The sequence below is a fragment of the Sturnira hondurensis genome, unplaced genomic scaffold, assembly GCF_014824575.4.
Source record: "Sturnira hondurensis isolate 20B ecotype Veracruz unplaced genomic scaffold, ASM1482457v3 Scaffold0003681, whole genome shotgun sequence".
In the NCBI taxonomy this organism is placed as follows: Eukaryota; Metazoa; Chordata; class Mammalia; order Chiroptera; family Phyllostomidae; genus Sturnira; species Sturnira hondurensis.
The window spans coordinates 3707200-3723729 of NW_028076312.1; the positions used below are offsets into that span (position 1 = coordinate 3707200).

A 16530-nucleotide genomic window follows, 5' to 3' on the forward strand; every position below is an offset into this window, starting at 1 on the left:
AAATCCCAACGTGAGAGAGAAACATCAATTTGCTGCCTCCCGTACACATCCCGACCGGGGGTCAAACTGCAACCTAGGCATGTGCCCTGACCTGACTGGGGATCCAACCCGCAGCCTTTTGGTTAATGGGACGATGCTCCAACCAACTGAGCCACACCAGCCAGGGTCAATAATATCGTAAATTCATATAAGGATGGAAACATTTATCAAAGTATGTTAAGTGATCTAAAAGGACAAAAACGTTTTACTTCTATGTATGATACATGTAAAAATGTTACTGTCTAGCAACAGTAACATTGTAGGCCTTTTGGGGATATAGCATGTAGGCCTTTTGGGGATCCTGATTTGAACTCAGCTGTGCACACACACACCCGCACTCCAACATAAGCACAGCTGTTGAGACAGAGAAATTTGAACCTGGACTGGATGTTGGATATCAGTGAATTGTTCATTTTGTTGGATGTGATAATACATGTGATTATATAAATACACATACTTTATCTGTTAGAGCTTCAAGCTGACACATGAGTATATATGTACGTGATAAGATATGCATGGGATTTGCTTTACAACACTTAGCAAAAAATGGTGGGGGGTGATGAAACAGGATTGGTTACCAATTTATAATTTTTGATGTTGAATGATAGGTTCATGGGAGTTCATTATCTTAGTCCCCCTTTTTTTAAAAAAAAATTTCCACAGTAAATTTAAAGTGCTTAGGACAAGGAACAATTGTTTATATTTAGGAAAAAAAGAATAAAGAAATAATAGGAAAATATAGGTTGTTTTGGTTCTTTTAAATGATATAATTCTACTCTATACAATTTATCCTGAGACTAAACTTTTTTAAAAGTAGGAAAAATGCATGCATGAAATGATTATTTCAAAAATGTCCATAATAGCCCTGGCTGGTGTAGCTCAGTGGATTGAGCACGGGCCTGCGAACCAGATGATCGCGGTTTGATTCCCAGTCAGGGCACATGCTTGGGCTGCAGGCCAGTTTCTGGCAGGGGCCAGTTCCCTGCAGGGGATGCACAAGAAGCAACCATACATTGATGCTTCCTTCCTCTCTCCTTCTGTTCCCCTCTAAAGATAAATAAATAAAATTTAAAAAAACATGTAAGAAAAAATTTTTTAAAAATGTCCATAATAGAAATAATATGACAGTGAGCTCTAATGGCTAGGGAATTACATTTAATCAGAAGAATGTTAGGCAACCATCTCAAAAAATAACAGTGAAAAAACATTTTACATATATTCAGGTAAAATTATATTTGAAGTATGAAATGTATTATTGAAAGGAAATATACAAAAATGAAGTTGTATGCTAAGTGAGGTGACATGATTATATTTATTCTAATGTTGCTCTTATCTGACTTGAAAAAAATAGAGCAGTGTAAATGTGTTGGGCATAGAATTAATAGAATGTCTCAGTAATGTAATGAAATGTTAGTAATGGGAAATGAAGACTTAAGAATAGGAAATTTGAGTTATTATTAGGCAAATAATGAAGTATTCTTTGTATCTACTTCTCTCCTGTCCTACCACTCCCAACCTAAATTAATATATTACTACTTAGGTTTCATCCTATGTAAATGTCTTACCTCCCTAGTCATCAATTTCTATTTTACTGTTAGTGACTTCTGGAGAACTAAGTAAAAGTAGACATTCATTGAATATCTATTCTGTGCCAGGTAGAGTGTTAAGTGAAGAATCAAAGGTGAATCAGGAAATCAAATTGTAATGGGTAGCAGACACAAATAATTATTGAGATGTGATGGGTACTTGTATAATGAAAATATTCTAATAAGGAGTGTGTAACTCTGCCTAGAGGAAGTCAGAGGAAGAAAGGTTAAGGGTGACAGGAAAAGAGTAAGAGGAAGTCCGGTAAGACAGTGACATGTAGCTCTACTTCGTTGGAATTTAGAGGAAGAGTGAAGCGTTCAAATCACAGCTCTCAAACTGTAATGTGCAAACTACTTGGGGATATTGTTGGAATGCCAATTCTGATTCAGTTATTCTGGAGTGGGGCCTGAGATTCTGCATTTATAACAAGGTCCTAGGTGACTCAAATGCTACTGGTGCATATTGAGTAACAAAGTTTTAAAATGGAAACAAACACGTGACTTGTCACAAAGCCATGAACCACTGCAACGTGTTCAAGTACAAATGGCCTGGTATTTGTGTAGGGTACACTGTGTGAAGGTAAGTAGTGGTATGTGTTCTCCAGAGTTTGGATTTACTGTGGACTGCCCATTACAGCTGGCAGTTGTGACAGCAGTGCTGACTTAGGGTAACAAATATGTAGAGAAAAGACAAAGAGTAGTGGGCTGAAGAGTGGATAGATGATTAATGACCAACTGTGAGAGAATTACCAGACAATGACAGTTTAAGGAGGATGTACTTATCGAAATATTCAAAGTCATGAAAGATAAGACAATGGAACTGTTTCAGATATAATGAGAACTGACAACTGAATGCAGAGTGATCAGAATTTCTATAAAGAACATCATAGGAATAATTGGTGAAATTTGAATAAGGTCTATAGTTAGCTACTAGTATTAATTTCTTGATTTTGATCAGTGTGGCTATGTAAGAGAATGCCCTTTTATTTTATTTATTTTGGAAAATCTTTAGAGGGGCATCATGCCAGCAACTTAATTTCATTGGAATTCAGAAAGATAAAAGCAAATGTGATAAATGTTAACATTTGGGGAATCTGAGTAAAGGGTACACAGGACTTCTTTGTACTACTGCCAAGCTTTCTGAGTCTGAAATTATGACAGATTGCAGTTTATTACTCTTTGAGTGGACAGATGAGAGAGGAACAGCAGCACAACCAAACAAGAAAGACAGAAACCTGGGCTCAGCCTTCTTCACCCACCCCCCAATTCTCGTATCTAAACCCATTTTCAGTGCAGTCTTATAAATCTGTTTCACGTCTGTTACTCTGTCCTCTTCTCTACTACCCCCTAGTCCAACTTAATGACCCCTTATCTATACTGCTGAAATAGCCTAATCAATTATTTCCTTGCAATCCCTGTACTAAGTGATCTTTTTCAAAATGCAAACCTAATGACATCACACCATGATGTCATTAACCTAACCCCTAACCCCATCCCCTTCCAATATTTGACACAGGAAATATTCTTAATCGGAAGCCCTACTTACATAGGCTGGCTCCTACCTGTTCATGGTGTGTTTTTCACTGTGCTTCCTTACTCTATACTGTGGCTATTGTTTCCAAATTTGTCCTGCTTCCTGTTGCCTTCATGTGTACCATTTTTTCCTTTCCTTTGCCGTCAGCTATTTCTGTTATTTGAAATCTATTGCTTTATCTGGGAAAGCCTTTTCTGGAGTTGTCTTACTCATTAATTTCTCTCAATAATACTTCTATCACACATTGGTTGCAGTTGAGGAGGTAATGCCTATAAAACTACATCACAGGCAGGCACCATGCTGGTTTTTGGTCACCACTGTGTCCCCAGAGTATATATAACACAATGCCTGGCATATAACTGGACCTCTACAAAGTTATTGAATGAATAAATTAAAAGAAAGGGAAGGCAGGAGAGGTGCTGGGTGATTTAGGATGGAATTTAGGGCAGGATTTTGGAAAGCAAGAATCCAAAGGCTGGGAAGGTTATTATGAATAAAACAGATTAAGAGAGTGTGTGGAGTCAGACTGAAATCTCACATACTGCCTATTTCAAGAATCCACTGCAACCTCACAAGACATTAAAAAGAGGAAAATGTTAAGTATGAAAACTTTTGAGTAAAATTCAATAAAAAAACATCACTTTGGTGGTTTTCTTCAAAATATATGATCCACTTTTAGAAGATAAAGAGGATGATGAATTGCTTTTAGAAGAAAAAGGTGAATTGTGTAGCCTTTTGCTTTAAAACACTCCAAAAATATTTCTATTAAAACAAGAGTTGGCACTATTGGAATATCTCCATGTGCCTGGCACATATACATATTAAAACCTAACTTTCACAATTGTAGTTACATCTTTTTAGAAGAGTTTAGAATTACGCTTGCCATCTTGCCTTCTGCTTAACATCTTTCTCTGCATCTTTTTGAGTGGTAAATCTTGGCAGCACTTACCCACATGGCATACTGGTTGTTTTTAGCATCCCTGCCTCTTGCTGTGTTTGCTTCCTGGTGAGCTTGAGCACTCAGTATACTGGTGGTCTCCTTATAACCCCTGGGAAGTGCGTCTACGCCAGCACCCCCCGTGGCTTAATGTGGCCATGGACCACAAGTGCTCTCACACAAGCTGGTGGTCTTGGGCCTGTTGCTGGTGCAGACACTTGCTAATCTGCTGTTTCCCACTGTTGTGTTTATTGTCCAGAAACTGAGCTCTCCCACAAACAGTTACTGAAGTTGTACTTTGTAATCCTTTCACTCCTTCAGTCTTCATTAAGCAAGTGTGCTCTACCCCGGGGTGGAAGTTCTCTTTGCTTTCACGTTTCCTGTGGCTTGGTGTCCAAGTGATCTACCATCCAGACAGTGCCACCTTGGTTCCTAGTTACTCCCCAGCTGCCTCCCTACAACTGGCAGTGCTTGCTGTCCTGTTACCTGTTGGTATGTTTTTTCGTATAAAAAAAACACCCATCCTGACCCCTTAAGAAAAAGAGGCCATCTAGGGATTCTAACATTTTCTCTGAGCTCTCTAAAGCCACTGTGCCCCTGCATTGTTTTATGTCTGATTATCATTCCTTTGCAATCATCTTATCCTTTCTCTGGTAACTTTAGGGTATTTTCATTGTGATGTGCTGTATGATTTATGGTCATCCCCCCCACCCCACCCCACCCCCGCCACACACACAGCATTTGATTTGACACTCAAGTTCTTGAATCTTAGCATTAAGATAATTTTTTGGGCTACCATTTCTTCAAATCTAGCCCCCTGTTCATTCTTTCATCTCACCTGTTACACCATTTAGGTTTGTGTTTTCTCCATCACTCTAGATTCCTTTGAATTGTGGACTGCTTCCAACCCACTAATTTTAATTTTCAGCTTTGTACATTAATTCAACCCAGTTGGATTTTTAAATAGGAAAATTTTACTTTCCATCTCTAGAGGCCTTTTGCCTGCTTCTCTTGGCAATTTTGAAGGCTTGTTGATCAGTTCTGTCAACTGTTTCTTCAGGTAGTTTTCATTTGTACCTCATCTTTTTTTATGGCATACCTGGTATTCAGACTTTGAGTTGTGAGTATATTCTCATCTTTAATGTGGCTATTCACTGTTCTGACACTGTGTGCATTGCATCACAGGAAGAGTAGAAATTTGCACTTGTGTCTTTCAGAGGTTGTTAGGGATGGGCAGGGCATTTCAAAGTAGGGTACATGGACATTGCCTTCTCTCTCCATCTTTGTGTTCAAGATTCTCCAATTTTATTCAGATGGATAATCTCTCATCATTCAGTCTGGCAGAGGTGTTGTCATCCTATCCAGGTGATTGTCCTGCTCAGTTGCCCTCTCCTCCAGGTCTTGAGCACCTTTGAGGTTGATCATTTTTGTGGTGACATTTTTCCATGTTTCTGCACTGAATTTGCTCTTCAGTCTAATTCCATGTGGTGTTAGTCTTTGATTCTGCTCCACTGACAAATTCCCTTTTTTGCTTGTTAGTATGGATGTATATGTGCAGATCTGTGCATGTCTATAAAAATCTTATCTGTCATTTTTAGAGCACTGTGCCATCTTGAAATCAGGAATCCCAGTTACTTTTAGTAGGCTGTGTTTCTTTTCAATGTTGGTGAGAATCTGGCACTTCAACCCACATACTCCTTTTTCCTCTCCTTCCCACATTTTCAAACCCTTCAATAAGCAGCCAGTTTGATCAATCTAGTACTGGTAATATGGGGTTCCAATAGACAGTAATCGTGAAGAAACTAACCTTTATTCAATACTTAACCATGTTAGACATCCTTCTAATGCCTATTATCCTTGTTTTTACAGATAAAGTAACAGGCACAGAGATATTAAGTGACAAAATTTTAAAAATTCATTGCTTTAAAAAAGTGAAAAAATAGTGGTAGGCACTGTCAGTGGTTAATGAAATCTATGTTCTCAAGAGGTCCCAGTCTTTTTAGATTCTGTAAAATGTTCACTGATCCCAAGTTAATTCCAGATCCAAGGGTAAGCAAGAACTAACTTAAGGATTTAAGTCACATTCAACCAAGATTTACAGATAGAACCAATCTCTTCTGTAACATTTTGTAATGTAGAAGACTTTGAAAACAGATCCCTTTCCTTTTCATCCCCTTAAATCATAGAGCAACTATAGGAAACTGGACAATTCTTAAAGATGTTTGTAAGGAATCTTATATGTAATTTTGAATAGTGTATTAATATCCTGCCACGTTGTAAGTAGAAACACTAAAATGTTCATTATCTGTGTTAAGGAGTTAATACTATCCATTTCCTTTCTTTCCATTTGTTTTAGTGCACAACACTTCTCTAGGTCAGTGGAGAAATGGATATTCTCCTCTATGCAAGCCTCAAATAAGGTCAGAATCTTCTGCACAGCTGTTACAGGGAAGAAAGAAAAGACACTTGAGTGAAACAGCATTAGGTAGGTTAAAATGAGAATATTACTAAAAACTGAAATTCTGATCTCCAAACCAGCCTTGCTTCATGGAAATTGATAGAGTCACTAATTACACAAAATATCCATGGTCCTATGAACATTAAATTGCACATGCACATAATTTAGAATTAACTGTGGACTGTACATCCATCCACTTTATGGCAATTAAGGATTTCTTTCCTTTGTTCCTTGACCAGAGTAATGTATTATTGCCCTGGACAGGACTTACTGTCATACGTTGTGTTCTGGACTAAAATTATGTTAGTGCAAGGTTGACATAGAGAAATGTATCCCCATTTTTGGTGCATACTGTGGAGGTGTCGACACACTGACTCTTACTCAGAATTTTGAGAAATTGGATGAGATTCACTTAACGTAACTCAACCACCTAGTTCAGTTTCCTTTAGGAACTTAACAGTTTCAAAATGAACAAGAGAGATATCATTCAAACTAAGATTCTTCTAATAATATGAAGTGAAGATTTTGGGGGGATTTCAGATAGTTCCCACGGTTATAGCTAATTAATGATAAAAATGAAACAACTAAAAAGATATACATTAAATAACAAATTATATATGTTTTGTTCATTGTTCCAGTAGCTATAACATTATAGGGTGGGGCAAAAGTAGGTTTACAGTTATATGTGAAAGTTTGTTTTTGTACTGTTTAACTTTTGTATTATTTTCTATATGCTATAAATCTTCTTTTAATTTACCCTGTATATACATTAATGAACTGTCCCCCAGATGTACTAATTTTACTCAAGATGTACTGGACTGACTGTAATCCTATACAGGATGGACTTCACACATTTATCACTGTCTCTAGAAATCCTGCCAAAACAGACCAAGTTACTATGTGATAATCACTACCTGAGTGATTATCAGGTAGTAACAATCAACTAGAGTAGCACAACATTAAACTCCCACTCACAACCAGAGATTTCATTATGCTTTTTAGTGCCTCACTCTTAAGACAACCTAGCCTTTGAAGAATGTTCAGACGTGCATTCAGAGAAACATAGGAAAACTTGCTTATCTTAATGAGATGCACTATGAAATACAAATTACCTCACTTGGATTGATAAATATAAGTTCAAGTTTGATGGAAACACAGAAAGAGAACAAGTTTGATGCTATACTACAAAAAAACTAGACAACTCCATAAAATGCAGGACTCCTCATCTAGTCTCTTTAATAAAATATCATGAAAAATGAACTCTTCTAGATTATAAAAAACCTACAAGATGATAATCAATTTCAATATGTGGATCCTGGTTTGAAGAAATTACATAAAGGACATTCTTTAACAAGTGGGAAAAAAGTAAATATAGACTAGATATCAGACTTTATGTTACAAAGAAAAGTATTTTTTGAGGTCATACTAAAGTAAAACAAACAAGGGCAATATATAAGCGAATAAATTATATATATACTCACAAGTAGGGAACCAACGCAAACAGAAAAAAGGATCATGAAAGAGACACAGAAAATACCCTCTCCTCCAAAAAAAGTAAACTTACCCTAAGAAAAATTTCATTCATAAAATAACAGTATGCTATAAAAAGAGAAAAAGAACTTTTCTAAATTAGTAATTTATTAGAAAAAAATTCAAAAATTAATGATTAGAAAATCAAGCCGAGATCTTCCAAAAAGTAGAATAATGTATAAAACTGTCATTACCCCAGAAAATAAAATTGTGGGTAAAATTCTTTTCCACTCTCTTGTTTTTGATATGAGATTAAACTATAATAAAAAGAAAACTAATAAACAGAAAGGAATGTTAGTAGGAAAATAATTCTAATACCAGTAAGTCACATTGTTTGACATTCTCAATGTTTTTTTCCCATGGCAGGAGAAAAAACTACAAGTGAAAAGTTTGCTTTTCAACGCACAGAACCAGGATCCCATAGCAATTTGACTGCTGCTACTAATGCCAGTGTTACATCAGGAACCCAGAATTCATCACAAGTAGGTTTTTTTGCATACTGAACTCTAAAATTAATTCACAGAATTTTAAAACTGACCAATTTGAATGAAGAAAGTACATATTGTTAATAGCCTAATTTATTAGCACATCTTAATATATTTTGAACTACCTAATTAGGGAACAATAAATTTGATTAACTCTTTCAGTGGGGAGCTAATTGTTCATTAATCCTTGGTTACAGCTTTTATTTCTGTTAAAAAGAAACTTTACCATAACCTTCTCTACTCATTAACATGAAGCTAAATATAACCTTACTAGTAAGAATCCAGCATGTGTGTTATTTTCTTTTTCATTTTATCAGAGTAGAGGTAAAAAGTTGGGAAGGCTTAGAAAAAAGTGTGACACTCAGGGACCAAGAACACTTAAATGAAGATTGTAATAACGATCTTTACTAAATAACTTACCAAGTGAAATCTTTCCCAATAAAAAGTGAGTTTGTTAAATGATCTTTGCCTTATGGTAATCTTTTATAATAAAGAGATTTGCATTTTAAGGCATTCCTACTTTTTATGGTCTTAAAGTTTGTATGTGTGCACGTACAAATGTATGCTGTATATTTGCCCCGCCCCCCCAGAGACACTGTCCAGTTTACAAAAGACGGGTATGCTTCCTTGCTTTTCTCAACACTTCATGGTCATATTTTTAATAGTATTTTTATAAAACATAAAAGTTATACTGCCAGATCATTTATACAACTTGCGAGGACAGTCACAGGCAACTAAACAGTGTTGTATAACTAGATAAGCCTGCTTTGCTTTGCTGCAGAACACTGCACGGCGGAGACTGCGGAGTGAGAGTTCTTATGACATAGATAACATTGTGATTCCCATGTCACTAGTGGCCCCAGCTAAGTTAGAGAAACTCCAGTATAAGGAAATACTTACTCCAAGGTACGTATACTCACATCTTGTTTTCTTTCTTCCTTCCTTTTCTTGAATAAACTTATATTTTCAGAGCAAAGTTAAAAAATTAATAAAAGGAAGCTGCTCCTCTTCCCCTTCCTCCCACTTGTTATAACTATGGAGGGGAAATGGAGACAGCTTTACATTACTTACACTGAAAAAAGTGCTATACAGTATCCCAACTCTACTTCCCAGTTTTTGTGAAGAATTGGGAATTCCTGAGACTTACTTTCTTTAGCAGTCTTTTTTTTTCTTCATTCACTATGTAGTTATCTGTTATGTATATGGCTTCTAAAAGGTATTTTAGGAATGTAAATAATTATACTTTATTTAATTAATAATTGTTCTTTAAAATGAAGGTTTACACAAGGTTACGAAATGAAGCAACTCTTTTTGCATGGGGTATTTACACTCTAAGACAGTAACACCTACGACAACAAAAATAAGATTTTGATGTAGATATTGCCAAGTCAGCAATAAACACAGTAAACACAAAGATGAATGGGCAAGTCTGTGAACACATCCTATAGGAGGGAGAAGGTAAGTGTACTGACATAGGGAGACCACGACAAAGGCACATGAACATGTAGGCAAGGCTCTGTGTAGGGCAGTAAAGGGAGTTAATGCTAGAAAAGCTAGCGAGAACCGGACTGTGGAGGTCCTTGAATGTCATACACAGATCTGCTTCCTATTGGCAATGAAATTGGTCAATTTTTTTTTCAGCAATGATGAAAGCAGTTTCTTAAGACTAGGCTTCTGGCCCTGGGAAGCAGAGATAGAAGAGGGTGGAGCGGGGAGAGGTGGGGAGAAGATACACACAACTGTAACTGAACAACAAAATAAAATAAAATAAAAGAATAGAATAGAATAAAATAAAGAGCTTGGAAACAGGTGTGAGCTGGGTGACAATTGGAGCAATTCCTACTGCTGTCTATCCCAGCTAATTTCTAATTCTGTTTAATAACTGCCTTGAGGTTTAAGAACTCCTACTACTCTAAGAGGTATTATGAGAATTACTACAGAGAATGTTGATATATTCCACATAGGAATAACATTATTTGTGGTTATAATGGTCTGCAGCAACAATGATTGAATTTATGTGGTAGGCCAGAGTTAGCTGAGATGGCTGTTTAATCTTGAGAAATTTTGTGATCTGGTTATTAAGTTGATACAGGATGAATGAATTTATTAAATTCAAGCCAGGATGGTTTGGGGGGTGGGGTGTGTGTGTGCGTGTTTTCTGAGCCAGGTTATTAGTTACTGACCTGGAGCTGTTTGAAACTGGCTTGTATCTTCAACAGCTGGAGGATGGCTGTTCTTCAGCCTCTGGATGAATACGATGTATGTGAAGAAGAGGTAAGTTGCCTTTTATTATGGGATAAAGGCACTTTATAAAGTCTGCTGAATTTGATACTGTGGAAATATAAGCCCTTTAATGTACTATTTTTTCTTTTTACTTATGAACACAAAGTTCTTCATTAAGGATATTTTGATTAGAAAAAAAGGTTTTGTGCAAATTTAACTACAAAGATAATAATGAATAAAAAAATAAAGGAACCAGCCCTGGCTGGTGTGACTCAGTGGATTGAGTGCCGGCTTGTGAACCAAAGGGTCACTCCTTCGATTCCCAGTCAGGGCACAAGCCTGGGTTGCAGGCCAGGTCCCCAGTAGAGGGTGCGCAAGAGGCAACCACACATTGATGTTTTTCTCCCTTTCCCTCTCTCTAAAAGTAAAATCTTTTTAAAAATTAAAAATATACAATAAAGGAAATAAAAATATACCATTTGCTTACATGAGTTGTTAAAGTACTAAAGTTATGTGAATCTCTACATTCATTCCTCATATGAAGTCATATTTTCCTGCATGACGAGATTTAGTCTTAATATTCAAGCATACCATATTTAAAATCTTGAGAACAATTTGATTGAAATTTGGAAAAATTTGAACTTTAGAAAAATAATGCAGTACATGTATCATGTAATACATGTAAGGAGTCTAGGATAGTTCTCGTAATCAGGTATTAATGTTTCTATACTGAAAATTTTATAAAGACAGAACAGCCTCACACCATTTCAGATCATTCACCAAATGAATTTATGAAAATTTGGGTTTTTTTCATATTTTTGGAATTGCAAGAAAGGGATTGGGGACCTATATGGGTAAAATATTAAGAAAGAACACACTATTTAACCAAACACATACCAAAGTGCTATAGAAGCCATACATTATGTAAAAGATGTTTTGTTTCTGTAACAGTCTTTCTGTGCCCTCTGACCATATTTTTCAACTACCAGAACTTACTTTTTAATGTCCATCCCTCCGTCCTTCCATCCACTTTCCTAGTTCAGTGTGATCCCAGGCAGGAAAACCAAATTCTTAAAACATTATAACCAAAGTCTTAGAACTCCAGGTAAGTCATTTGTTAAATTAATTCTAATTTAACTCAGGCAATCTTTACTTTTCTTTGATATTAACTTGTTCCTAGAACAGTGTACTTCACAATGAGCAATCAATACAACTTCTGAATAAATATAGCATTAGAACATTGCATATAAAATGAAAGCACCGTGAACCTATTAGTAATCTAGTTAAGTGTTCAAATATGATCCACTAGTTAAAAAAACTTTTAAAAGTTTTTAAAGTTCTCTATTTGAAGCTCGTCTCATAACACTTGTTCTCTTGATTTAGACTGCATTTGAGAGTTTTCTTCCTATTGCTCTCTTGAGGAATTGATACCTGGTTTCACATTTCAAAATGTTTTTGATAAAAGCAAAGCTTTTTATTTCTAATTCCAGAAAGAAGATCTTTCTGATGAAGTCTTTTCCCTAAGACACAAAAAATATGAAGCAAAGGAGCAAGCCAGATGGTCACTGTGGGAGCAAAGCAAGTGGCACCGAAGAAACAGCAGGCAGGTGTTGTACATTTAAACCCCAAAGCACAAAATCCACAAGGAATCAACAAAAATTCTGTGTGAATACGGAGAGATCACTAAAAAGGAATAAAAAGGATCCTTTATAACATCAGCTATTTGCACTAGAAGGGAAACACTGCACATAGGAAGCTTACACTCAGAATATATTTGGGCTAATACAGTGATGGAATCAGTTTATTTTACTGCACTCATCTCTCTTGCTCACTGTCAGCCTCAGGAATAGACTTAACTGAGAAAATAAGTGATAATTCTCCCTAGATAAAGGAGGTCACTTCAGTGTATTGTAATGGGGGGCCTAACACTAGGGATTAGAAATTGGTTAATCTGCTTTAACATAACCACATCAAAAATGTTTCTCTTAAGAAATTCTAAAAAAAAAAATCCCAAACCAAAAAACCTGTTTAGTCTAGAAAACAAGTAGTCTACAATACTGTACACATTGAACATGACTTTGAGGAAGAGGGAATAAACCCTAAAAACATAATTAGTACTTATGTATAGTGGTGCCTTGGCACTTGTCGCTAACTTGTTCTGGAACTTGGGAGGAGTGCCAGGCTGCTCACCAGCTACCATGAGACCGACACATCAACCTGTTTGATCGCGACAGAGGAATGGCCAGTGGCCTGCAAACACCAAGTGCTGAAACAGTTTTTTCTTGTCAGAATGTGATGAGTATAAGGTCTGACGATTTCTGAAGCACATTAGTACCCAGGTATGGCTGTATTTGAGAAAAATCCCTGGTATTTTATATTTACACTTGAGTATTTTTTAATATAGCCAACACTCAGAACCACATTGAGTCTGGTAGTCTCTGTGGTGCGGGGGCATCTCCCATGTAATTAGTATCGTTAAAGCACATTTCTCTGGGTCTCAGGATATCCAGATTTTCTGTAGATCCTTACTCTAAGAGTTATCCAAATATATATGGGCTTCAATTCTCATCTTTCTCCACATTCCACCGATGTAACTTTCCAGAAATACAGAGGAAAATGTGAATTGAATACTTCATGAATGACATTATGATAATCACAGGATACTGCAGAAACGCGGAAAAACGATAAGGGTCAAGCAAATGTCATTTCTTGTTTTCTTATGGGGGAAAAAGGCAAACCAAAACAATGAAAACCAGTATTACAGTTCAGCAAAGAACTTCATAAAATATAATTTAAGTCTTTGAGATATGATGATGAGAACATCAGGAAGATCAGCAGATGCATTTTTAAACATGTTTGTGGCAGAAGTGTTTAAGAAATACCTACCTAATTAAATTGGCTTAATGACACCTTGGGTTGTTCATAAAATATTAAGACCTCAAGAAATAATTAAATGTTTTCTTGATTTTCTTGCTAGAGCTTACAGTAAACATGTTGAAGGACAGGACTTACGTTTGAAAGAATACCCTAGTGAATTTAATGGCAGTCAGCACTGTGTTACTGACGGTCCTCGGAGCCAGGATCTGCGTGCGCATGGCTCACCTTCAGTAAATGAAAATCAAGAAATCAAGGTAAGTCTAATCATGACTGGTTAAACCTTTTAATTGCCTTTTATCCTTTTTAAACTTGTTTGTAAAAATTGCTTGTTACAAATTAAGGAGTCATCATTACATAACAAATTCAGTACAATTCAGAGGATCTGTACTCCCAACATTCTGGTTCCATCACTAGACTTATCTTTTCATGGAATGTTAACACCCACCTATGCATTTATATTAGGAAATGGGGATACTGTCAAAGTTTCATCACAAAACAAATCTGAGCAGAGAGCAGCACCTGGCACACAGTAGACACCAGCTGTCCATTGTCCCTGCCTCCCCATTCTCATAGATCCATGGAGCTGCGAGGGGACTGTTGTCTAGCACTGCGTAAGTTCTCGCACTTTTATTCATAGGTAGGCGTTGGAAGAGAGCCATTATCTAGAGTGGAGAGAGTGGAGAAAGCTGAGGGAAAGGACAAGTCAGTAAGTGTCCGTAATTATGGGACACAAATGGAGACAGTGAAGTGCAGAAGTGGATCAAGACTATAGGGGCTTTCCCAAAGCGTGCCTAGGCTGACACTGAAGACCAGTGCCTAGGGCAGCATTTCCTCCTCAGGGGACAGGCAAAGTGGACAAACAATTCTCGACGGTCCCTACACAATACTCAGTAGGTTCCATTTTTGAGTTGCTAGATACTTAAATTCAAATGAAAATTTGCACACTTATGTGCTTAAGAACAAAACAATAGTTATTACAAAATTGACATTTACAGATTACTTGATACACTGATTTAAACAAAATAAATTAATTGAAACTTAACTGAACATGTTTTTTCTTTCAGTCTTTGTGGTGGGAACGACGGGCTTTTCCACTGAAGGATGAAGACATAGAAACCGTACTATGCCAAGATGAAAAAGATCAGATCGAAAGGTCAAGCCCAGCTTTCAATGGTGAAGTCTTTTGTACCAGTGCACCAGAGAACGGCCAACACCCAAAAAAGCAGACAGACGGAATGGAAGAGCACAAAACCTTTTCTGTAGGACTTACTCATGTTAAAAAAAATAGGTGACAAAAAACAGGTTAAGCAAACGATGTAACTGAACAGAAAACAGGAGAGAAAAACAAGCCCTGTTCTCCATCTCTGACCCCTGCAGTCACAATTCCCGAGTACGAGCACGTACTGCACGTAGCAATCTTTTATGCTATTTACACAATGGGCACGTACATCTTTCCTTCTTGAACCACAGGGGTAACTAACCAGCTTTTCACTTACAGACAAGTGCTAGTCGTTTGTGTTTATGACGCAAATCAAAAGCACCCAAAGTTAACTGCTACAATTTGATATCAAATCACATTACTGGGTAAATAATTTTTAGAAGATTTTACACCCACATACACATACATATAAACACATACACCCCTGTGCATCAAATGACAGCTCTTCTTTTTCCTACACAAATGGTATTAGAATATACAAATGTGTGTATAGAGTACGCATACATACACACGTACGCACTAACAGGTACCACTCAAAAATACATGTATGAAGTACCCCATGAAATAAGAACTGCACTACAGATAAAGCAGCACAGGTTTCCGAGGGTAATGGACACCTAAACGTCTTGGCTATGAAGAGGGATTTCTAAAAACGTGATTGAGTAGTACAAGTTATTTATGGAAATTTCTACACCAGATAACAATATTCCTTTATTTGAAATCACTGATATCTGTTGGACAGATCATTTTCTATGCACTCCTAACAGATTAAGACAAGCAAACTGAAGTTAAACATTGGTGTTTAAAAACTATCACCAATCACCTTTTTTAAAACTTGAGTTTAATCTACTTTATTTATGTACCTCATGAAGAGAAAACACTAACTTAAAATAAGCAACACACAGGAAAGTTCTGTCAGTATAAAAAATACTACTATTTTTCTAGTTAATTGGTCATTCTTTACCATGGCTTACTCTATTCAAATAAGCATCTATTCTTACTTGTATTTTAGAGTGAGAATCAAACCTTTTCAAAGGATAATGCTTCAATATTGGATCCTGGAGTGTAAATTAAGGAAAATTCCCTTTGAAGCTATTACATCATTTTCTTTTTCTGTGTAAAAGTTGAGGACAATTTATATGAATCGTTCCTTCTCATGTAAAAAAAGGTTTTCCAAGTTGTATTACCCAAATAACTGACAATCCTGGCCATCTGGCCTAGACTTGGGGGAGCTGACACTGTTTTGTTAGGGATTAGAAATTATGCTAATCCCTTTAAAGAAAAAAATTCAAACTCAATACTGACAATTTTTTGCTTGTAGTTTTACTGTACATTTATTTTTTAAGAAAGAAAACAAATGCCAGACAAACCCAAGTTGTCTGGGCAAATAAATCTTTCTGTCATGTCTGATATTATAATCTATGTAAGTTTTTTAATTAAAGTTATTTCTATATGCCTTGTGTTGTCTGATTTGATTAAACACCATCTATTTATGGCACAAAACTTTCCCAAGCCAAAATAAACAACATTAAGAAACACTTTTACCTTATAAAGTCAGAAAAACCAAGCAAACTCCATTCCATACATGTTGATCTTACTTTTCAAATCTTTTTTCTTAAAACTCACGGTAGCCTAGATAAGT

At 36.3% G+C, this 16530-nt stretch overlaps 1 protein-coding gene across 3 annotated transcripts in view; it reads left to right on the forward strand.

The window, feature by feature from the left end:
• KANSL1L (KAT8 regulatory NSL complex subunit 1 like) overlaps positions 1 to 16435 on the forward strand; it is a 113516-nt gene extending 97081 nt beyond the window's left edge. For 2 of the 3 annotated variants that reach the window (XM_037042033.1, XM_037042034.1), the window contains exons 9-15: positions 6453 to 6581; positions 8451 to 8566; positions 9351 to 9475; positions 10789 to 10843; positions 12283 to 12395; positions 13770 to 13923; positions 14734 to 16435. In XM_037042033.1, coding sequence (XP_036897928.1) covers positions 6453 to 6581; positions 8451 to 8566; positions 9351 to 9475; positions 10789 to 10843; positions 12283 to 12395; positions 13770 to 13923; positions 14734 to 14961 — 920 coding nt within the window. In that variant the 3' untranslated portion in view covers positions 14962 to 16435. Of the gene's footprint in view, positions 1 to 6452; positions 6582 to 8450; positions 8567 to 9350; positions 9476 to 10788; positions 10844 to 12282; positions 12400 to 13769; positions 13924 to 14733 lie in introns of those variants that run through there. The other variant, XM_037042036.1, reaches the window with a different exon arrangement.
• The last annotated feature ends 95 nt before the right edge of the window (positions 16436 to 16530 follow it).